We start from the raw sequence: 23516 nt of genomic DNA on the forward strand, positions 1-23516 counted from the left end.
TATTTTCTACACAAATCCATTACTCATAATATAAGAACTCTCATTAATAATTTTTATTAAAACACCTGCGCTAGCACGCTCAAGCTCTGCCTGAGTGGGGCTTCACAGGACTGTACTTCCATGATGGGAGTCCACTACATTTAGTCATCTAAAACAGATGTGACAGGTGGTAATATTAGGTTCATGGTGCGATCCCTTTGTGCCAGGTCTCCTTTTGGTGCATCCTCCCATTGACGGCAAAAGGCAGAATAGCAGTGGAAAAAATGCTAAATGCTACCCGGATTGTCTTATTACTACACCAACCTTCCTTATGCGCAACCTAGGTCACATTTTAAGGAGATGGGTGCGATACTACACAACTTGATTTGGAATGGAGGCCACCCTAGGCTTGCTATAGCCACCTGCAAGGGCAGATTGACCAGGGAGGACGTGGTGTGTCTGACTTTGAGCTCTACTACCTTGCAGCGCAGTACCTCTCATAATAGGTAGCCGGTTTCTTTTTAACTGAGCATGGTACGTCACCAAGAACTAATACAATAGAGTGAATGGTGCAGTGGGTACTGTACCTTAAGACACCACAAACGAGCCAACCCCTGCTTTCCAGGGTGACACAACACTGCCATTGGTTGACTCACAATCGGTCCGAGCTTCTACATCATTTGCCCCAAATATACCTCTAGCACTCTTATTTGCAGTCCAGGCTGCTCGCAATAAATCAATGTCAGCCCCACGCTGGCCTCACAACAGAAGGGTGTCTTTTTGAAAATGGGATGATATCTCCCTTTGAGTCATTGCAGACCAGCTCAGACTACTCCCCATTCCCCCAGACCTTTCATCCACACGATGCCACACTCCATAAGAGATTTGTGGCATATTACTACAGAGGCACCAGTTATACGTAGCTATATCAGGATCAGGCCATTGATTAATCATGTGCCTCTATAAGTCACTGCAATCAGTCCTCACCCCCACTTGGATAAGCTCAAACTTCATTGGGAGATAGACGTGAAACACACATTCACTGGCAGGATATCAGATGAACTACTCGAACATCCACGCAAGGTTTGCCACAATGCCTAATTGCACCGAATTCAATATTGTCAGCTTCATAGAGCATACCTATCCCACACATACTCAACAAAATGTATCCAACGTTCTTAGCTGACTGTCCCCATGTCACATGCATAAGATGGATTTCTACCACATGATGTTGAGTTGTCCTTAGGTAGCCTAGTTTGGGCAACAGGTTCAAGTGTACATACAAAGTGCCACTGATAGGACCTATTCCACTACCCTGGACACCTGCCTTTTGGGCTCTGTGTTCCACCCAAAAAGAGGCAAGGCAAGTATAAAATTTGCTGACTTAAAGCTGATCCTAGCGAAGCCTGCCCTTGCTATGCATTGGATGTCCTCCTTTGGCCCGTCTATACAGTGGTTCACGACCTGGGAGAGCATGGTTGTACTTAGAGAGGAAGCACAAAGCCTCCTTAAATGCCCAATAGTTTGGTAATGTAATTAATTGTGGGCAACCCTCACAGAAGGCAGGGATAATGACTTAAGACCTGCATATTAGCATCCGCACCACACTAAAACTATAAATCTTGGCTTCAGGTATTTATTCTTTCAACCCACAATACATAGCTGACTCATGTAAGTAAACACATGTTCTTCTAACTCAGTTGACTCTCACACACAGCCAAAGGCTTAGGACTTAGATGGCTAAGCTCTACTATATTGATCAAAATATCAAAATTGAAGCCCCCATTTTCTTGCTATGCACATTTTGACTTACCTATATGCTACAATGAGATTGGTTGATACGTATCGACTATAGATAGAACTACGAGACAGGATGTGATATTTGTAAGGTTGTACAGTTTTTCCCAGGTTTGTAAAACAATAAAAATATATTTAAACAAAAACCTTTAATCTGGCAGGGCCCAGGGGAAGTGCATGCATCCTCATGTCCTGTAAAAGTTTGATCATCTGGCAAAGTCACCACATTTTCTCCACAGTTGTGTGTCAAAAATCAGGGGACACTAAAAAACAAGTGGGCATCAGTCATAACTTATGCTTCTAGTCTGGCTCTTTCAAAGTTCTGCCGGAGTAAAAAGTTACCAGAGAAAAACAATATTGTTCTAGGAGGCAGCTTTCATTTATGTTAATAAGAAATGTTAAATCGGTCAGTCAAATGAAAGTGGCGGGCCTGTTAATTGTGTGGATTCCAGTCATTTGGGTCTGGAAATACATTTTTAAACAAAAGCCTGGGGTCTGCACCCTCTGCTCCTTCACCAGTGCCCAACACTCTGAGATTGTTTTGGCATTGCTGATGTTCAAAGTCTTTGTTCTTTCATTTTATGTCAAAAAAGTTGACTTTCATGCCATGCAGCTTACTTGGTTGTCCCTGCTAAGACGGATTCTGCCTCCAAGGTGTACTCTTCAGCTAGGTTCATCCTTACTGCAATGTTTGTACACCTCTTGCTTATCTTCTGAATGATACCTTGAATTTTCCTGGTGAGGCATGGACCAGCCGGCTGTCCTTACAGGTATCATCTTAATGAGCCATGACGAGTTGGTACTTGGTACTGCAAGAGGCTCAGCTCCTCCGTTTGTTCACCCTCCTGGTCATTTTCACCAGGTTGAGATGTGTGGTGAAATAATCCCATTTAGTGATATTGGAGCCTCTGTTTCAAAATAAATAGTCAGAGTCCTCTCTTCCTTTGTCTTTGGGTGGGCAGTAGGCATTCAAGGGTGCATTTTTAGCGTCAAACTAGCTGAACACCCACCAACTTGCAGGTTTATAGTATTCAGAAACATCAGATTGGCACATTCAAGGTAGGGATGTGTATATTGCATATGTGTTCGTGAAATTCAGAATAAACAAGTGAAATTACAAGCATTACATGAAAAGTAATTTGCAGTATCTGAAGTGAACATTTCACACAAGGCCAGAGGTTGAAGTTTGTGGAATCTATTGGCAGCAACATTCACACAGCTTTTTAAATTTCTCCAAAATAGTTACCCTACATTTAGGCAGGAGACAGGCCTTCCTACATGGTTAAGAAGAAGCCTTTGGTTGCTTCTAGCTGAAAGGGAAGGATGGAGCCTCCCTCACTATGGAGGAATTAAAAAGACAGTTAAAGAACAAACCAGCATTCTCTCTAGGGTGTCTGGCTGCTATCTGAAAGAAATGAAAATGTATGCAATTGTTAAGCAGATCTAAAGACTGCTTATGAGCTAGCACAGACTTTCATTGATAGTCGTTTGAAGCATCCTAGTGACAAAGAGTTATTGTTTTGGAGAGGTATTTTAATGCTATTACCGTTATGAGATGTAGCCCTTAAATGGAAATTAGGAAATTAGGTTTGCACTAGGTATAGTTTTATTGTTTATTACTAAAAATACAACTTCTGTAAGCACTGAATCTTAAATATTCTTTACTCTCCTGCAGCGTATCTTATACTGTGTGTAATGCACTTTTTAAACTAATGGTTTACTTAGTCATAGTGCTTTGTGTCACAGGCTAGGACCTCATACCACTCTAAATACTCATCATTGTTCCCCAGTGCGAAAACCAGGATTCAGAGCAGTGACTGTACAGTTGCACACACATACACACACCTCTAAAGTGACCACATTAACCAACCAACCGACCTTTCCTATCAGAACAATGCATTTCGTATAGGTTAATTATTACATTTATTTTCTATGTAAGCGTATTATATTGTATATGAAGTTACTTGTTGGTGTAAGGCCAACAGTTGTAGTTGTATTTATATAGCGCTTTCTACCCCTGACTGACAAAACGCTTTTCGGCGAGTATCACGCTACTCCTGAACCCAAAAGGCTTAAAGGTGGATTAGTATAGGGGAATAAGAGTATTTTATTAGTATTCGTATAGGTAAATAAAGATAGAGCATTAATACAAGCTAAAAGGAGTGCCCATAAAAAAGCTCTTTATATAGCTAAAAAGGACTGGCAGAAGGAGAGGTGGGAAAGTCTGTTAGTAGCTGCCAAGCAGAAGGACCATCGTGCCTTGGAATTTGGTATCCTTTGGGGGCAGGGAAGGGCTTTGACCGATCAGAACTAATATTTCAGCCAGTGATTGGGTTGCCCATTTTTTTAAGCCTATATGTGCATCTAGAAGTACTGATAGCTGCTATGAGTGTCCCAGAACCCCATGCCTTGCTGTCTCAATCATTGTTATTGATTACAAAGGAGGTAACAGCATGCACAAAGGACACCCAGATCGATATCTTTGCTCCTGGGCCTGTACGTCTGTGAAATTTCAGCCCAGGAAGAATCTGTTGCCATCAAGGGACAGTTATCCTACCCAACAAAGCGCCAGCATTGGATAAAATCCCTGGAGACTTATTCAAGATCGAGATTGATATATGGAGTTCTTACATTCCAATCCTGGTTACCGCCCTACAGAAAGGGGTCCATTACCCACGACCTGGGCTGGGGCAGAAATCATTTCTATATATAAAAAGGGTCCCCGTAAAAAAAAAAACAGCAAATTATAGACCTATCAGTCTTCTCGACAGTTCACAAAAGCTCTTTTGTAGAGTTATACTTGGCAGACTGAGGAATGGTTGGTAGAAAAAAATATTCTTTCCACATTGCAGGTGGATTTTCGGGAGGCCACAAGTAAGATTGATCAGGTATTTAGGCTCCAGATGCTATACTGGAAAGTAGCCACCTTATATATATATATATATATATATATAACTGTAACTAAGATTTAAATTTCTGCAAGCAGGCCTAAAGAGTATATATATTTTTAAAGAAAAAACATAGTTATTATACAAAATTTTAAGAATAGTTTGTTCTTTTAACTATATGCCTGACCCTGCCCCAGTACTCACTGGCCCTGCCCCCTCATTGACTGACCCTGCCCTTGCACTCACTGACCCTGCCCCCGCACTCACTGGCCCTGCCCCCTCATTCACTGACCCTGCCCCAGCACTCACTGGCCCTGCCCCCGCACTCACTGATCCTGCCTCCGCACTCACTGACCCTGCCCCCACACTCACTGACCCTGCCTCCGCACTCACTGACCCTGCCCCCACACTTACTGATCCTGCCTCCGCACTCACTGATCCTGCCTCCGCACTCACTGACCCTGCCTCCGCACTCACTGGCCCTGCCCCCACACTCACTGGCCCTGCCCCCACACTCACTGGCCCTGCCCCCACACTCACTGGCCCTGCCCCCACACTCACTGGCCCTGCCCCCACACTCACTGGCCCTGCCTCCACACTCACTGACCCTGCCTCCGCACTCACTGACCCTGCCCCCACACTCACTGGCCCTGCCTCCACACTCACTGGCCCTGCCTCCACACTCACTGGCCCTGCCCCCGCACTCACTGGCCCTGCCCCCGCACTCACTGGCCCTGCCTCCACACTCACTGGCCCTGCCTCTGCACTCACTGGCCCTGCCTCCGCACTCACTGGCCCTGCCTCCGCACTCACTGGCCCTGCCTCCGCACTCACTGGCCCTGCCTCCGCACTCACTGGCCCTGCCTCCACACTCACTGGCCCTGCCTCCACACTCACTGGCCCTGCCTCCGCACTCACTGGCCCTGCCTCTGCACTCACTGGCCCTGCCCCCGCACTCACTGGCCCTGCCCCCGCACTCACTGGCCCTGCCCCCGCACTCACTGGCCCTGCCCCCGCACTCACTGGCCCTGCCCCCGCACTCACTGGCCCTGCCCCCGCACTCACTGGCCCTGCCTCCGCACTCACTGGCCCTGCCTCCGCACTCACTGGCCCTGCCTCCACACTCACTGACCCTGCCCCCGCACTCACTGACCCTGCCCCCACACTCACTGGCCCTGCCCCCGCACTCACTGGCCCTGCCTCCACACTCACTGGCCCTGCCTCCACACTCACTGACCCTGCCTCCACTGTAGTCCCCATCAGAGTTCCCATACTTCTTCCACTGCGCAGGGCAATGCTTTTTGTTAAAAAACCTTGCAAGACACTGGCAGGGCACGAACCAGGCTCACTTTGCCGAATATAAGCAGTATATGCAAAATTACACAATACGAAATTTCAGGAAATTGTGCAGTTTTGCTGCATAGTTGAAATTTTGCCACATCTAATTCAAACTTTGGATATTGTTTGAGATCTACTGTATCAAACATGGAAATGAGGATGGAACACAACCCAGATTTAATGGGGAGAGAGGCGGGTGTAAAGAGAGGGTTTCCTTCGTGGTCGAAATTTTTCAATTTCAATTGCAATTCTTTTCATTTGAACCAGTGATGTCTGGCTCCGTTTTTGCATGCGGAAAAGTTTACAAGGTGACTACTCGTGGAAGTCTGTTCCAGTTTCCTGTAAGCACTCCTAGAGATATTTGTAAAACTCGAGAACGTCGAAAATGTACACATTTAGACTATATCGTAGGTGTTGGGGCAAATTTGCAACTTTCCATCCTTGTGCTTTGCCAATGTTGCTGTTATTGACTTGACTTCTTTCTCAAGAAAAGAATACTCGTTTTGTATTTTGACACATCGTGGTAACCAGCATTTGAACGTTTGAGGAAACCCCATTCTTACGTGTCAGGACGTCAATAATGTCTGCATGTCCTTTGTCTCTGTCTAGGAAAATCTTCTGTTATCGGTGCTGCCGGTGCATATCTCGATGGAAATGAAGCTGGCTATCATGGAACGCCTCAAGGAGAACAATGACAGGAACGTGCCCGATAAAAACTTCCACAGTCTCTACGTGAAACGTCACCCAAACGTCAGGTAGACAAAGCACCTTTCAGAGTGATGCATGTGCGCTGCGTCCTGTGCCTTATGCTCGCACGGGCGGCTTCATGGGAACCAGTGGGATTGTGTTGTCCGATCCGGAGCTGCCGTCCCGGGAGACCCTGCGTTTAGAACCAGTTTTTTTTTTTAAATAGTTGAGCCGGTACTCTTCTGCATGATTCCTAACACCCAGGGGCTTGCACATATCTGTTCTCAGATTATCAATGGACCTTAATCACATTTTATTATTGGCGCATTTTAGATTGTCAGCTGAGCTGATAATGGTCAGAGAACAAGGTAGTAGCATTTCGTACAAGGACCCACGCTTGCACCCCCAGCTCCTTCAAACCTACCTCATTCCCAATTTCCTAACCTATTGATGCTCCCCGTGGTCTGGAATTACACCCTTTTGTTCCAAATTATATCCTACTGAATACACCTTTACACCTTAACTCAGTTGTCTTCTAACTTTTAATGCCGTGCCTCCCCAGTGTAAAAAAATATGTTGCCCCTCACGAATTTTTCACCGTTATTTTAATACATTATTTAAATATGTCTAAACGTATATAAACATTGCAGTTACGTTCTCTTACCCCTTTAAAAATGCAATCAGATACATGCTTGCCAAGCATTCTGTTCTGGTCAGCCAGGCCTTAGAAAAGTGTTAACATAGTCACAGTGTGATTATCAGAAATGGAGAGGTTGGAGGAATATCTGGAATCCCTTCCCCTTTGACACACATTCCCAACCAGGATACAGGATATAACTAGCATAAGATGTTAGTGACGGCCCATTATAGAGTGGTTCACAGCCGCTCCTTTTTGTGTGTGCTTAAAACAAGGCACTCTTATTGGCATGATGCCAGAGCCTGGCATTGCCCTGGGATCACTGAAGGCTCCCCCAGAAGGGCCTGCCCCCCAGTTTGAAAGCCTGTGCCCTGACTACATCCTTGCATCCCATGATATTAGAGAAACACCACAATTGACCACAGGAGGTTGCCATCGCCTCAAAAATACATTTTTATTGCTTGGGGGTGCTCTTTAGTGGACAAATAGAATTTTTCCTGGGGTTCTGAAAAAGCTTGCTCAGGAACTAGGGGCATTTGACGGACTATCAGAGTTGCTACCACCGCAAGAGGGCTCGGGTCGACACTAAGGACCTTGAAATGCAGGCATCGCGCCTGAAAGTGGAGGGGCAGCCTGCATCTATGGGTCAGCTAAGCTCACATCAGTGATGAGGAGAGAGAATCTCTGATGAAGCGAAACATAAACAACACTAGTTTAGCTGTTGTTCTATGAAGGGAATGCATGCCCTACAGATAACATTCAGCTTCTTAACTGCCAGACAAGTGGAATAGAAAAGGCAGAGCTAGGAATTTCAGTAAAACATGTGGTACTGACCACAAGTAAGAGACTGAGCGCGAGCCAGGGTGGTACATTGGTGGAATGACTTTGCAGGGGACTGTCATTCACCTGCAGGGAAATAAGGAGATTTGTTCTCACAGTGGCAGACTAGGATGCCATCAGCCACCCACTTGCCACTGCAGCTCAGATTCTAAGCCCATCCTCTGCTCCTGTCAGTAGGCGCGGCTGAGAATGCCAGTGTCCGCAGATGTTTTGGAGAACACACAAAGTCTTTGCATGTGTGACTTGAGGTCACGCTTAACTATAGCAAATCCTCATCCTTAGTCCATCTTAAAAATTGTTGTGTTTTGGTGTCTCTGTTGAGGGGCCACTTGGAGGACATTTTGAGATGCATAATATAAGGTAGGGGCATCTGAAAAAGGAAACTTATACAGTTGCCATGCATATTCAGGACAAGAGTAGCCCTAGAGTTAGAGGTCACAATATGAGAATAGGAGGAGATGGTTAGGAGGACCACAAGACCATGGCTTCTTAGGGAAGCTTCTTGGGGAACTCAACACCCTCTTGAAAAGTAACAAACAGGTAGCAAATAAAGAAAAGGCGCAGCACAACACAGGAAAACAAGCGCTGTGGGTAAGCAAGGGTTACACCCGAGCTCATGCAGCATCTGCATTTATAGAAGGCAGCAATTGGTTGGATCAGTTGATCTTAACAGGTCCCAATTGGAGTTATATTCTAAATTAAATGTGTATGTACACTGTACCCTGCGCGGGCCCCACACGTTTTGGAACAATTTGAAACATCTTCAGCTCTTTGAGGCAGGGGCTCCATTTCCTTTATTTTCCAAGGGATGGCACAATGAATACCTGAGGGTCCCTCAGTGCCCACCTTAGTGCCCACCTCTGTGACCACTGACACAGGAGTTTGACAGACACTGTAAGGACTGTCCTTCTCATGTCACGCGAGCCTGCCGCTAAAAAGGAGACATTGCTGTATTCGCGCATTTACCCGGATAGTGCAGACATTAAGTATAAGTTGATGAGCTGGGAAGACTTTTATCTACAGCAGAAACATAAAAAAGCAGAAAAATAAAAAAGTAAAAAAACGGAAATGTAAAGCAAACGGGTTGGAAAGAATGATTCAGCCTTTGTCGTTACAGTGCCTTCCGTCACCGTTCACACCAGTTCATCTCTGCATGACAGATGTTCTCCAAACTGAAGACAAGTTTTAGAACATAAAAGGGAAGTGATAAGTAAACGGCTCACACCGTGTGTTACAAGCAGCTGGCACTTCTAGGCTTTTCCGCTGAATACAATGTTGCATTTGTTTTACTCAATCGATTTTGCTCTGAGAGGTAGACGGGGCAGTGTGAATAAAATAGCGAACCTGTGTTACCATGCGAGATAATATTATCAATTTTGGCGAACACCAATTTCAATACAATTTGCTGCATGACCTGTGTATTTTCATAAAAATTGAATCTGTTTTGTCATTGTGCTAAATTATTTAACATCTAGACAGTAGTGCCACAAAATGTGTTGCACAATTTGCCCTAAATCGCAAATTGTGCAACAAAATGTGATGCTCCTTGGTGCATAACTTAATACCGCAACATCATTTGTCCTTCTCTACCACATAATTCCGTTGTTACTGCCGATAAAAGTAGGTACATGCAAAATCTGCATGCTTCTTCAGAGTAATTCTTTTCCCGATATGACTGCAGATTTATTATGTTTAATTGTTGTTCCAGTGGGCTCTAGAAGGTGAACTCACCTGTACTCTCTTCACAGCATCCTGTACGCAGACATTGTGGGCTTCACTCGGCTTGCTAGTGACTGCTCCCCCAAGGAGCTCGTGGTTGTGCTGAACGAACTTTTTGGGAAGTTTGACCAGATCGCAAAGGTGAGTTCCCAAGAAGGAGGCTTGCCAACCGCTTGCAACAGAGGAAAACCGATTGTTGTATAGCCTGGTTCCCATTACTAAATTACCACTTACCTCGGTACATTTCTCGAGGTCTGTATTGCATAATTATCAAACATTTTAGCCCTAATTACATACGGTTTTTGATTTTTTTGTATCTACCCTTAATGCAGTAATGAACGTTTGACATGTTGGCTGATTGGAATGTCATCTGAGGTAAGCACTGGGGTTTACTGATGTAAATCCCAACTGGCTGGCGAGTGCGCTTTCTACGTGTTCATCAAAAGTCCTGTTTCCTGATCTGGTTCATGTTGCATTTTATTTGCCTGGAGTTGCAAATCATCCAAAAAAGTGAACCAGAGCTCTGGATGAGATAAAACACAAAGCAGAAGTCGTCAGTGGATGCAATAACTATGCAGCTCACTCCATTAAAAGCATCTTAATGGTTTTCCTTTAAAACAAGTATTGACTATGCCAATAAGCTTGGCCTTTGTAATCTGGTGCGATGGTTAACTTACTTTAATCGTTTATTGCAGACATTTGCCACAAAAAAAAAAAAGTAAAAAAAAAAAAGACAACATGCCCATGTGAACAGCGCGTTATTATTTCCCCTTATGAAAGAGAGGTGCAGTCGCGTGAAAATGACGTTGCGATTTGCAGTGCGCAGTGACACTGCATAGGCGACACAGTGATAGAGCATCCCTGCATACAAAGTCTTCCTGTAAGGAATCACCGCGCATCTTCGAGGTGACAATAAATGGGGTACCTTTGTACGAGTGAACATTTGACAAAAGGGGCAGCGGGGGGCATTGAGTTATCTGTGTTAAGTGACACCAAGTGATTATTTGAAACATTCTTCCTGTTAAAGACTATGGGTAATGTACAATATTTCATATTAAAAGCAAAATTCGACCCTTTTTTTAAGTATAGAATTTTTGGTGAAAAACTGTTAAATGATAGGATAATAAGCCGAGAAACGGCTCAACTGCGAATGAAAAATATCCAAGACTGGCACCCTGAGTTAACGCTAATTAAAAAGACTTTGTTGCCGTCCTAAAATTATGACTTATTTTGTATATAACAGTTTCCATAGTAATGTTGCCATGTTGTAGCACAGTCAATAACACACCTTAATATTACGATACTCGGTTTACTGGCCTTAAAGCCTCACCAGGATTTGAAGTTGTGATGCACATGTGGCCAACAGATAGGCAGCAAGCGCATAACTCACTGAGCCGTGTTAGGTGTTTAGCCGCAGAACTGTCCCTGGAGGTGACCTGTGTACCTGGGTGTATGATGCCGGCAGTGACCTGTGCTTTGTTTCTTGTGTTATTTTACGTCACTGGATCCCACAGCGGGTTACCAACCAGTGTGCAAGTGGGATTAGTGCAAGGTTTATGTGAATGATTCAATTAAGGCGCACACTAAGAAATATTTATCAATATGATAGGATTCCCGAGATCCTTTGCTGCCAGTGCTGTTGGTTGTTCATATAGTCATGTCATGTGATGGCATTGTTGGGCTTGGGTGGAACTTTTGGTAATCACAAAGAAAAGACCCTCTAGTTTCATTCATAACCATGAACATAATGTATATTTATAGACTATATCACCCATGTTTGTTGTTATTCATCTGATTGCTACTCATTTTAATGACCATGTCAGGTTGAAAGACTCAGTAAATTCACTGATATTCAAAACTATGACCATTGGGCCCAGGCCAGCAGCCGGGAGAGGATCCAGCAATCCATTGAGCCACCGGACCAGCACTTATAGGATGTCTGTGGTTAAAACCACATTGGTTTAATAGGATTTTTTATGGCATTTCACATTCTAAATATGATTTCCTTTTTATGATTGTGAGCATAATTAAATGAAACGCATTTTTGTAAATCAAATGCATGGGAGGGAGGGGCACGGATTCGTTCTGCAAAGTTAATGGATTCATGTGCTCACCTGCCTCCTCGGAGCTCCTGGTAGGCATTGACCCCCCACATTAGGCAGCTAGAAATCGTGGCAGCGGATCGCTGCAGGAAGCAGTGAAGTGTTGGTGTGTAGTGTGCACTCCTTAGAGATTTTTTCGGGGACAATTATTGGGCATACAGAACCATGACGCCCGTTCCCCAGGACCTTTTTCCTGAATACTCTAGTGAGCCTCTCGTTGGCGAAGATAGACCAGTATTTACAGTACAGGAGATCATCAAAACAATTAAATACATTTTACTCACAGCTTGGTCACAGTCTTGTAGTGTGCCAGTCTATAAAAGGGGTTTAAGGGGAACCTTCGCTGCTGTTGTGCAATCTCTTTGATATTTTTGAGCATCAAATTAGCCCATAGAGTCATTATGAAAGAAAAAAAAAACTTAGGCCTAAGAAAGGTATTATCATGAATATTCTGTATTACCTTGAAGCTTGTCTGAGTGCCACTGAGCACTGCCTAAAGTTGCTCTTGTTTGTCAGTAGATACACTTTATTTTGCATTCATGGATCTTAGCTAAGCTCTTGACTGTCTCAATAGGTCAAAACTCAAGGACACCATTTAGGAGTCCTCCGAGGCCGCAGCTGCAACCCCTGATCTGCCCCTTGCGACCCCCTGGCTCCAGGGGTGACAAATTCAGTGGCAAGAGCACAAGGGCAGCAGCTCCTTATAGCTGTCAGAGCACCACCCTCCTTGTTTTCTGTCCATTTTTTTTACTATGGTAATAGTGATTAATACGCGTATTCGTTATTGGTGGAATAAAAAATGGAGTACAACTAGCCGAATGTGACCTTTGCTGCTAGCTGAGGTAAATCAAAAATTATTTAAGATGTATTTTGTGAGAATGTCTACGGATCAGAATGTTTGTGAGACAGAGCTTGTGTATGTGTGAATTGTCTGATTTTGTAAGCATGTGTAAGTGTAAGTGACCAGTATTGAGTGAGAATGAGTATCAGTAAGTGAGTATGAGTGAGTCAGTGAGTTAGAGCAAGAGTGAATTGAGTGGGGATGAATAACTGAGAATGAGTGCGTAAGAATGAGTGTGAGGGAGTGTTAGAATGTGGGTGAAAGTGGGTTAGTGTAATTGTAAGTGAGAATAAGTCTGCCTAAGTGAGAATATTTGACAGTGAGTGAGAGAGTAAGGGTAAATGCAAGTATGAGTAAATGAGAGTAAGAGTGAATGTTAAAGAGTGTGAATGAGTAAGTAATTAAGAGTAACTGAAAATGAGAGAGTAAGAATATCAGTGTCTGAGAACGTATGAGTCACAGTAAGAATGAGTGAGTGAAAGTGAAGGAGAGTAGGATTGAGTACAAGAGAGTGAGAATGAATGAGTGTAGGTGAGCAAGACTGAATGATTGAGAGAATGTGGTGTTATGCGTGTAAGTCTGCCATTGGCCCTTTCGTAGTAAAGAAAATTCTTGTCCTGTAGAAGCACCCATGACAAAATACTGGAAATTGCACATACTGAAGATAATTCTTGGCATAAAGGCATCCATGGTAGAGTACTGGCATAGTAGAGGTAATTCCTGTCATATGGGGAATCTGTGGGGAAAATACTGGCATAATTAGGGAAATTCTTGGCACTCATAGTAAAATGCTCGCTGTAGCACATTGGAGGTAATTGTTTGCATAAGGGAGCAACCATGGCTTACAGAGCTCGGACAACAATAACAAAACGTTGGTCCTGGCATGTAAATCCTTACCTAAAGGTCACTCATGGTACATTGATGCTTTTAATGGCAAAATACTGGCACTGGCATATTGCATGTACTTGTTGGAAAAGGGGGGAAACCATTGCATATGGAGTCCTCATGAAAAATTGCTGAACCTGGCACAGCAGAGGTAATTTTTGACATATGGGGACAACCATGGCATATTTTGAAAACAAAATGGGGCACCTCCGGGGAATGTCAGATTTCATTGGCATGGCATGTCATTAAAAGTCTTGAATGTTTAATAATAAGCATCAAGCGGCTATTGCACCCCACCACTTCTCAGGGATCATGTTAGCACTCTAATTTAGGTGGTTCTAAAACAGACATTTGTCAGTGTTATAGTAATCATGTAATTATTACGGAACTTCGTAGACGTCAATTATCCCAGTTAAATTGGACAGTAATATTTTTGATTTTCTCAGTCATCTGCATTCAGGTCTCACAGTTAAGGTTAGGTTTGGCCACAATGGGGAATGTTCCAACAATTTTGATTTAGTCAGGTGGAGTGTGCTAATGCGATGTCCTGGTTCCCGTTTTATTTACAATGTAAAGGAACGGCCTGGAGGCTTTTTTAAAGAGAAAGGTACAACTCACTTCCCACCAAGGCAGCAAGACTATCTAGGTTCTCCTATTTGCGTATAATATGGTGTTTATATCCATACTGCTAATGACCGCACAAAACTGATAGTAAGTTATGTGTCCTTTATGGATGATCCTGGCTTGGATATGACTCTTAGAAAGACCTATATTTTGACCATGGGCCTAAAGACCACGTGAAGGAGAACATTATTAATTACAAATAAAACGCTTGAGAAAGTGGGGCTTCATCTAATCTCTTTGATACTTTTGAACGATTGTCTAATCCAGGGGTCAATCACACTCTACCAGTAGCTCTCAGGCTACTTCTGAGTAGCAAAATAATTACCTGTCAACTTGTTTGACAGTGAGTAGCTGTAATGCACCATTTTCTGTGGGACCTGTGAAATTAAAAATGGTGGACCATGTCTTACCATACTTGTTTCCTTCTTTCGCTATTTTATTTCTTTTTCTCTTTTTCTTCTGTTATTCTTTCTATGTTTTGTTAGTGACATTTTTTTTCTTCTGATTCATTTCACTTGTTTCTTCATTTTATATACTCCACTTTCTCCCCTTTCTCCTTGTTTCTTGCTTCTTCTCAACTTCTTTCTGAACTTCTGTTCTTTGTCTTGATTCTTTTTTCTTCTCGTCTTTTTCAATTTCATGTTGTTTTTCTTACTTTTTCTTTTCTTCTTCTTCTCAATTTTCTCTCCATTCTTACTCTGTTTATCTTCCCCTCCTGCTTTCACTCTCACTTTACCCACCTTTCCTGTTTTCTCTTTATTGCACTTTGTTTTTTCTTTCCTGTTCTATTTTTTCTACCTTTTCTTATCGACCTGTACCCTGCTTGCTCTGCGTTTCTCTTCCCGTCACTCTTTTTTCTTTCTGACTTGTTCTTTCCATGTTTGTCATCTTTTTCTACCTTTATTTTTCTTTTGTTTCTTACTCTCCTTTTATTTCTTCCTCTTTCGTTTGCTCCTTTTGCTCCTTTATTTCTTTTTCTTAGTTTAGGTTATGTTTCTTACCTTCTGTTTTTTATTCTTTTTTATTCTCGTTCTTTTTCTTTGTTATCCTGCCTTCTCCCATGGCTTTTTTCTATGATTCTCTACTTTTTGGAAGAAATAAAAAGGAAGTAGAGGGAGAAAAAAAGATTGTGAGAAAAGAAGGAGGAGAGTGAGAAGAAAATGAGAGAAGGAGGGGTAGTTAGAACTGAGAGAAAGAATTAAATAAGGGAAGAGACAAAGCCAGTGAAAGAGAGAGAGAAAGAGAAAAGAATACGAAAAAGAGACAAGCAGTTAGAAAGGGGAGTGAATGAGAGGGAAAGGAAGGTAGAAAGAAAGATGGTGTGAGAGAATGAAAGATGGAAGGAAAAAAGAAATTGAAAGAAAAAAAGAGGGTGAGAAGTCTAAGTTTATCTTCACCTTTGGATGAGTTTCTTAGTGTGTTGACAAATTATTTGAATTATTTGAAGACAAAATAAAGCAAACCCTCATTTTGTACTGAGCTCTCCCATGGTCACAACATTGGTTTTAATTCATTCTGCAGGAGAACGAGTGCATGCGGATCAAAATTCTGGGAGACTGTTACTACTGCGTCTCAGGACTGCCTGTGTCATTGCCAACCAATGCGAAGAACTGTGTGAAGATGGGACTAGATATGTGTGAAGCTATAAAGTGAGTAAAAGAATGCTTTAGAAACCAGGTGCCAATACTAGAAGAAATTACTATGCGGTGATATGACTAATTCTAAGTGCTAAATAGGGCCTGTTTACCCAGCAGTAACTCTAGAAATATATGTGCTGTTAATGGATTTTCATGAATGTCAAGCAAAATATGAATAGCAACTGAGGTCGAAGTTACACAACATAGCTTTCAAATAACCTCACGTCTGGGGATCATTTTCACATAGCACGGTCTTTTTAGTCATCAGCATCACACGCGCTAGAGTATGTAGGCCCATAATTACAGTAGTCAAAATCAAACTACAAGGTTTAGAGCAGCATGTTTAGGAATGTTGGGTGAAAGACCTGGGAATAATAAAAGTCAGCCTCCAGACATAGAAGACAGGTATTCCTTAAGCAATCTCTCTAAATGTGAGCTTCACCTGGTGTCAATGCACTTGTATTATCCATCTAAATTGTAATTTTAATTTTACAGTCTACCTGCTGTTGCTGACCTTCAGTTCCCCCCATCTACCTCTTTCCTGCTGCTGTACACCCATAGAAAGCAGTTACATTTATAAAGGCATGCTAACTTTATACCTGGGGTATGATTTATGGAGTAATTAGTAAGACCAAAGTCTGAAGCATTTACTGTTTGAATCAGTTGTGTTTACTTTAACTAGTGTTTGGATCTAATTTAGGGCTATAGTTGACCATGTTACAAACCACTGTGCATGCATTCCAAGCGCTTGAACCCTCAATGTGCTGGAGCTGGAGCCGGAGTGTTCAGACGTCTAGCTTCAGTCATCTCTTGTGGCCAGGGCAAGATGTATGAATCCTACATTGGTGTGATACCAATATCACATATCACTGACTAGCACCGATTCATCACACTATCTTCTTTGTCAAGTGAAAAAAATCTCACCAAAGTGGAAATTCCTTCTGCCATCTCATTCCCAAACGTTGGAAAACTCTTCCACTAGATATCAGAAAACTGGATAACCATTTAGTCTTCCGATTAGCATGGAAATGGTTTTTATTTTGTTAACCTGTTGTATTCTGTTGTTGCCACTCCTGTCATCAGTCGTTGAGTGTTAGTGTGCTTTAGAAATAATAATAATACTATGTCATGGAACTGGGTGAGGTGTAGGAAGCAGCTCATAGTCACTTAGCATTTGCAATCTTTTGACACTTTGATCCACTATTGACCTTCCCAAAACCCAACTAATGAATTAACAAACGCGTGCCATGTGTTGCTCGTTTGCTATACACTGATGCATTTGTGGTGAGCAGGAAAGTCACTGACCTTACATGGCCTGCACTTGGCCGGTGGCTGCTGTTACATTCTGTAAAGACTAATGGGCCAGTATGCAAATCACAGGTTGTAGTTGGTGTAGTACATTAAGTAGAAATCCTTCTACTGTTTACCAACTCGAAGGAATGTAGGAAACATGTTGGGAATGCCCACTGGATTGAAGGCTCGTATGGGATAAAGATTACAAAACATTTATTGTAAAAACATAGATGTAGCTGGTTTCTTAACCTCCTTAATTCAAAGCTGACTAGGCTCAAACATCTCTTTACACATAGTGCCTTTGACTACAACCCTTACTGTTTTGGTATGTCTTTGCACTGTTATGAACTAACAGGAGAAGGTGGTGCCATTCTCTCAGTGATATGGGTGTACGTAGGTAAAAACAAAGTAAGTTTCTAAATGAAACAGAGGACTAATATGCCTCTGCCCTTCTACGTTCTTACAAGCTATGGTGAAATGCATGATCATCCTATGCAAGAAGGATAAAGGCATGACTGGGGCACATAAAGTGTGCGGTGCAAGTCAATAAATAATTGTCCACAGTTTATATGGGTGCAAACCATTTGTTTATTTAACTTCATCAGGCAACTGGCCATACAGTTCTCAGTGCCTGCTGAACCAAAACCTTATTTGCAAATCTTCTTTCCTCCTCCTTTATGTAACCTCTGTCAAGGTGACAGTTATTACTACACTGTAGATCAGTGCTTTTCAAACTTTCTAGAACCACAACCCAATTATTAGAACAACATACTTTTGCGACCCACCTAGCTTTAAAGGACAAGAGGCGGGCAATTTTTATTTAATGTGACTAAAGCATTGTGTGGTAGCACATTGTCATTTACAGGCAGCACATTTTCTATTGAAATGACCATTAAACTTGCAGTTTTACTGATAAAACTATATTTCACTCAAAAGATAATGGTGGTCATTATGACACTGGCGGTGACTGTTAAAGTGGCCGTAATCCCACCAACAAGTTGGCGGTCTTAACCACCAAATTATGACCATGGCGGTGATCCCTCCCATATACAGCCAATGTACAACACCAACCTCCAAGGCGTTAACACCACTGACCACAACGGTAGCCATCAACAGCCAGGCGGAATATAAGGTACCGCCCACCATATTATGACACAGCAAACCGCCAGGATTTCCGGGGTGGTACCAACTCCATCAAAAGCCTGGCAGAAACAGAACACAGAAAACGAAAGACTTATCAACAAGTACACAGAGGACTCCGCTGCAGCCATGGAACCAGAACTAAAAGTCTTCTCGATGCTCTTCTACGCCACTGCCCACCTGGAACTTCAACGCCGGCGAAGATGACGACAGTGAGTACAGCCACTTAGAACACAAGGGAGGGAGGGAGGAAAAGGAGAGTGACACACACGCACAACACACACACACACACCATACACACAACCAGCTGCAGAGTTAAACCAATGTCACAGGACACACGTTAAAATAAAACAAGGACAACTATGATTATCAACAACCACCATATTGTCAATCCGAATATGAATGCAGGCGACAATGTCCAGAATGGGCCAATGGCCAGTCCAAAGTAAAAATAGCCACATGGCCACAGGGCACAGTCCAAGGCCCAACTTGACTCCTGACACACTCTGGAATCCACTGTTCAGGGGCATCATATTGGAAATAGGCAGACACCTCAGGGTGTAGGGAGAACGGGCTGGGGACACCTCAGCTGAAGTGGGGGCTCCATGCCCTTCTCTTTGGTGGGGAGTGCAGGGCCACAGTCTCTGAAGTGTGGAACTTGCCCACTGGTTCTGGAGGGGGCTCCATGCCCATCTGACTTTGGTGGGGAGTGCAAGGCCACAGTCTCTGAAATGGGGAACTTGCCCGTTGGTTCTGGAGGGGGCTCCTGGTACAACAGTCCCTGGAGGGTGGCCTACATGCCCTCTGCTGGAGGTGAGGGCTCCTGTACCTGTGCTGGAGGCGAGGGCTCCTGTGCCTGTGCTGGAGGTGAGGGCTGGTGTGCTGGAGGTGAGGGCTCCTGTGCTGCAGGTGAGGGCTCATGTGCCTGTGTTGGAGGTGAGGGCTGCTGTGCCTTTGCTGGAGGTGGGGGCTCCTTGCCCTCTGCTGGTGTAGTGGGCCTCTTTAATTGGTGGTTGAGTGGGAACCTTCCCTTTCATAGGTGGTTGAGTGGGAACCTTCCCTTTCATAGGTGGTTGAGTGGGAACCTTTCCTTTCATTGGTGGTTAAGTGGGAACCTTCCCTTTCTTTGCTAGTGGAAAAGGATCTTTGGTGGTGGAGAGGGATCCATGTGTCCCCTCCTGTGACGGGTCCCCTTGGCCTTTGACATGTCACTTTTGTCCTTGCCTCAAGGACTAGGAGTTGCCTCCACTGTTCCTGTCTCCTGTCCCTTGCTTTTCACCACCCTAGTCCTCCCCTTCTGAGCCGGAGTTGTGCTTTCAGTAGGAGTAGCAGCCATCACACTCTGGGGCCCCTTTGTGCCAGCAGCTGATGATTTGATGGGAGCAGTGGCAGACTGTTTGGCTGAGGTGCTGGGCTGGGCCGGGCCGTTGGGACCCTGCTCTTATGGGCTGGATGGGGGCTAGAGGGGGAGGGAAGAGGTCAAGACATACAAGGAAAAGCTTCTTAGGGGCTTTGGGGCGGGATGTGGGAGGAGCAATGTGAGTGGAGGTTGAGGGAGTGGTTGTCGGAGGTGTACGTCTGCTGGACTTGGGTGCAGATGCATGGACAGTGTGCGTGTTTGAGGTGGATGGCTGTTGGGTGTCTTGAGTGTGTGCGTTTGTGTCCCTTGGGGGGGCAGACAGGGTTGGAGAGGACAAAGGGGAAGCGTGGATGGGATTTGTGGAGGTGTCTGCAAGTGAGGTGTGTGTGCTGCTTGATGTGGTGATGGTGATGGTGATGGTGGCTGTTGATGTAGTGCATGCAGGTGTCAGTGCGGATGTGACTGTGATGGAGGAGGAGGATGGGGAGATAGTGGAGGCAGTGGATGTTGTTGTGTGTGCAACTGTCTGTCGTTTGTGTGAGTGCATGTGGCCTGAAGTGTGCTGCCTGTGTTTGATTGTGTTACTCTTGTGTGATGTTTTGTGTGCATGCTTGTCTTTATCTGTGCCTGGGATGGATTGGGGTTGAGGGGACTGGGAAATGGTAGTTGGAGGGGGAATGGAAGGAACAAGGACACTGGCTGTCATCAGAGAGGAGGCCAGAACCTGAAACGATCTCTGTAGGGCCGCAACCCACCGTGGATGCCCTCCAAGTAGGCATTGCTTTGCTGCTTCTGGGATGCCAGCCCCTGGATTGCATTCACTATTGTTGACTGCCCTACAGAGATGGATCTCAGGAGGTCAAAAGCCTTCTCACTTAGGGCAGTAGGGATCAGTGGGGCGGGCCTGAGGTCCTGGGGAGAAGAAGATGCCCACCTTTCTGGGTGAGTGGGCACGGGCAACCCGGTGGGGGGCTACTGGGAGGGTGGTGCTGGTACGGGGGTGGCGGCTGTACCTGTAGCTGGGGTGGTTCTATGGGTGTCCGCCACCACCGGGGTGCTCCCATCGGAGGAGGAATCAGAGTCCGTGTTGTCAACCCCTGTCTCCTCCGTGGTGCTTCCATTGCCCTCTGTCCCGCTGGTCCACACAGCGTCGGTGGACTCTGGGTCCTGTGGGATGCAGCTCTCTCAGTCGCCAGTGCCCCTGCCCCTCCGCCAGATGATGCTAATGCACACATGGTCACAGCAGCACATGCAGTGTAGGTGTTGTCTTGTGGAAAGTCAGGAATCAAGTGAGGTTATAGGTAGAAAGTGGCGGTCACGTCCACGGCGGTCCACATAGTCACCGCCGCCGGTGATCATCATTGGATGCTGTACTCCACAGAGCCCCATGTTAGCCAATGAGGAATAGCACAGTGGTGCAAAACCTCCTTCTGCCATGATGACCAACGCCGGCGGAGTTACATCACTTCCACCTGTCCATACTTGCAGGACAGGAGGTCGCCATTTCATGGTGGTGTACAACAATCAGAAACTGCGTCATTACTGTGAATTGTACATACATTGCCATTCACATTTTCCGATTACATACATGCTCAGTTGTACTGGGGTGGCGGTTCCATTGTTCAGTTTGTGACACCCTTCTCACTCTTGTTTCCCTTAGATACCTACGACTGTGGAGGAATAGGAGGAGGAGGCAAGCCCCCATGTACAGACCCCTTGTGAACTTGGCTACACTGGAGGAGAGGCACATTATACTCACCTCTAGACTGAACAGTGCCATAATCACAGAGCTGTGTACTCAATTGGAGCCTGATCTGATATCAGCTATCCGTCATCCCACTGGGATCCCCCCTCTTGTGCAAGTTCTATCAGTGCTCCATTTTCTGGCAACTGATTCTTTCCAAGTGACAGTGTGCTTGGCAGCAGGAATGTCACACCCAAAGTTCTCAATCGTGCTGGCAAGGGTTTTGTCTGCCTTGCTCAGACACATGCGCAGCTGCATCGCTTTCTCCCAAGTGAAAGATTTGGCCACTGTGAAGGCTGGATTCTATGCAATGGGACATATTCCTAATATTATTGGGGCGATTGATGGAACACATATTGCATTTGTCCCCCAACCCCTGCCACAATGAACAGGTGTTCAGGAATTGGAAGAGTTTCCACTCACTCAATGTGCAAATGGTGTGCCTGGCGGACCAGTACATCTCACACGTTACTGCCAAGTATCCTGGGTCGGTGCATGACGCCTTCGTCCTGAGGAATAGCAGCATCCCAAATGTGATGGCACAATTACAGAGGCACAGGGTGTGGCTAATAGGTGAGCCTGAGTCCCCATCCAAGATATGTCAGTGGATGCCTTCTGGAGTCATCCCCCATACCATTGTGTAAGGCTGTTAGTCCCTCAATTCTTGCAGGTGACTCTGGCTACACAAACCTGTTGTGGCTCCTGACCCCTGTGAGGAATGTCAGGTCAGGGGTTGAGAATCGGTATAATGATGCACATGGGCGAACCAGGCGAATCATAGAACGTTCCTTCGGCCTCCTGAAGGCCAGGTTCAGATACCTCCATCTGACAGGTGGATCCCTGTGCTACTCCCCTGAGAAAGTCTGCCAGATAGTTGTAGTATGCTGCAAGTTGCAGAACCTGGTCCTCAGATGACATGTGCCTTATCTGGAGGAGGAGGAGTTTGGAAATTTCCCTGTGGCAGCATAGGTCCCTGAGGGACAGTGAGGATAAGGAGACAGAGGATGAGGATGTGGACAACATAACATCAGTAATATGGCAGTACTTCCAAAGACACACATGTAAGATAATGGACCAGACCATTTCTCTAATTATTTATGTTTTCAATGTGGCTGTAGCAGGATGGCAGTCACTTCCTTTGCATCTCAACTGACTGTCACCTATGCCTTCTCTATTTGCCGATATTGGTGTTATTACAACTGTGCACTGATGTGATGACTACATACAGCTACAGCTCATTATTTGTATACCATACCAAAGTTCATGTCAAATGCACAAGATGTACCTGTTAACATAATTGCTCATTTTCATCACATAAAGCACTATCACTCAAGTTGTGTCTAAGGGTGTTTATTGTAATGCAATTAATAGAAGGAATAGTGCAATGGAATAGGGTGATGGTAGAGGTAAGTCCAGGGTATTGGTCCTGTCTGTTTGTAGCCCAGGTCCAGTGTCCAGGGGGCCACATGAATGGGAGCAATGGCAGTTCAAAGTGGACTAGGTGAGACAGTGCAACACAAGGGGGACATTCAAGAGGGTTTCATTTCCTGGCAGTGGTCTTGGTTTCGGCAAGTGTCTCTGGCATCTGTCTGGGTCACAGGGAACGTTTGCGGAGTGGTTCACCTTCTGCAGGGGGAGGGGTGCTGGTGGCCTGTGGGTTCTGTGGCAGGGCCTCCTGTCCACTAGCTGCAGCAGATGTGGTGGGATGTTCAGTTGACTGGCTAGTGGAAGGGGCCCGCTGGTGTGCTGTACATTCCCTCATGGTATTGGCCATATAAGCCAGCACCCCTGCTATGGAGACCATGGTGGTGTTGAGGGCCTGCAAATCTTCCCTGATCTCCTGATGGTGTACATCCTGCAGCCCATTGTTCTCCTGTATGTTGTTAAGAATGAGGCTCATCTTGTCCTTGGATTGTTGGTAAGCCTCCAGGACATTAGTGAGTGCCTTTTGGAGAGTCGGTTCCTTGGGGCTGTCCTCCCCCCAGCGCACAGCTGTCCTATGAGT

The 23516-nt window shown here is 44.9% G+C and overlaps 1 protein-coding gene across 3 annotated transcripts in view; it reads left to right on the top strand.

The window, feature by feature from the left end:
- ADCY7 (adenylate cyclase 7) overlaps window positions 1-23516 on the top strand; it is a 601636-nt gene that overhangs the window by 424510 nt on the left and 153610 nt on the right. For all 3 annotated transcript variants that reach the window (XM_069215519.1, XM_069215521.1, XM_069215522.1), the window contains 3 exons: window positions 6612-6757; window positions 9915-10026; window positions 15859-15986. In XM_069215519.1, the coding sequence (XP_069071620.1) occupies window positions 6612-6757; window positions 9915-10026; window positions 15859-15986 (386 nt within the window). The remainder of the gene's footprint in view (window positions 1-6611; window positions 6758-9914; window positions 10027-15858; window positions 15987-23516) is intronic.

The sequence above is a fragment of the Pleurodeles waltl genome, chromosome 12 (assembly GCF_031143425.1).
Source record: "Pleurodeles waltl isolate 20211129_DDA chromosome 12, aPleWal1.hap1.20221129, whole genome shotgun sequence".
NCBI classification, from domain to species: domain Eukaryota; kingdom Metazoa; phylum Chordata; class Amphibia; order Caudata; family Salamandridae; genus Pleurodeles; species Pleurodeles waltl.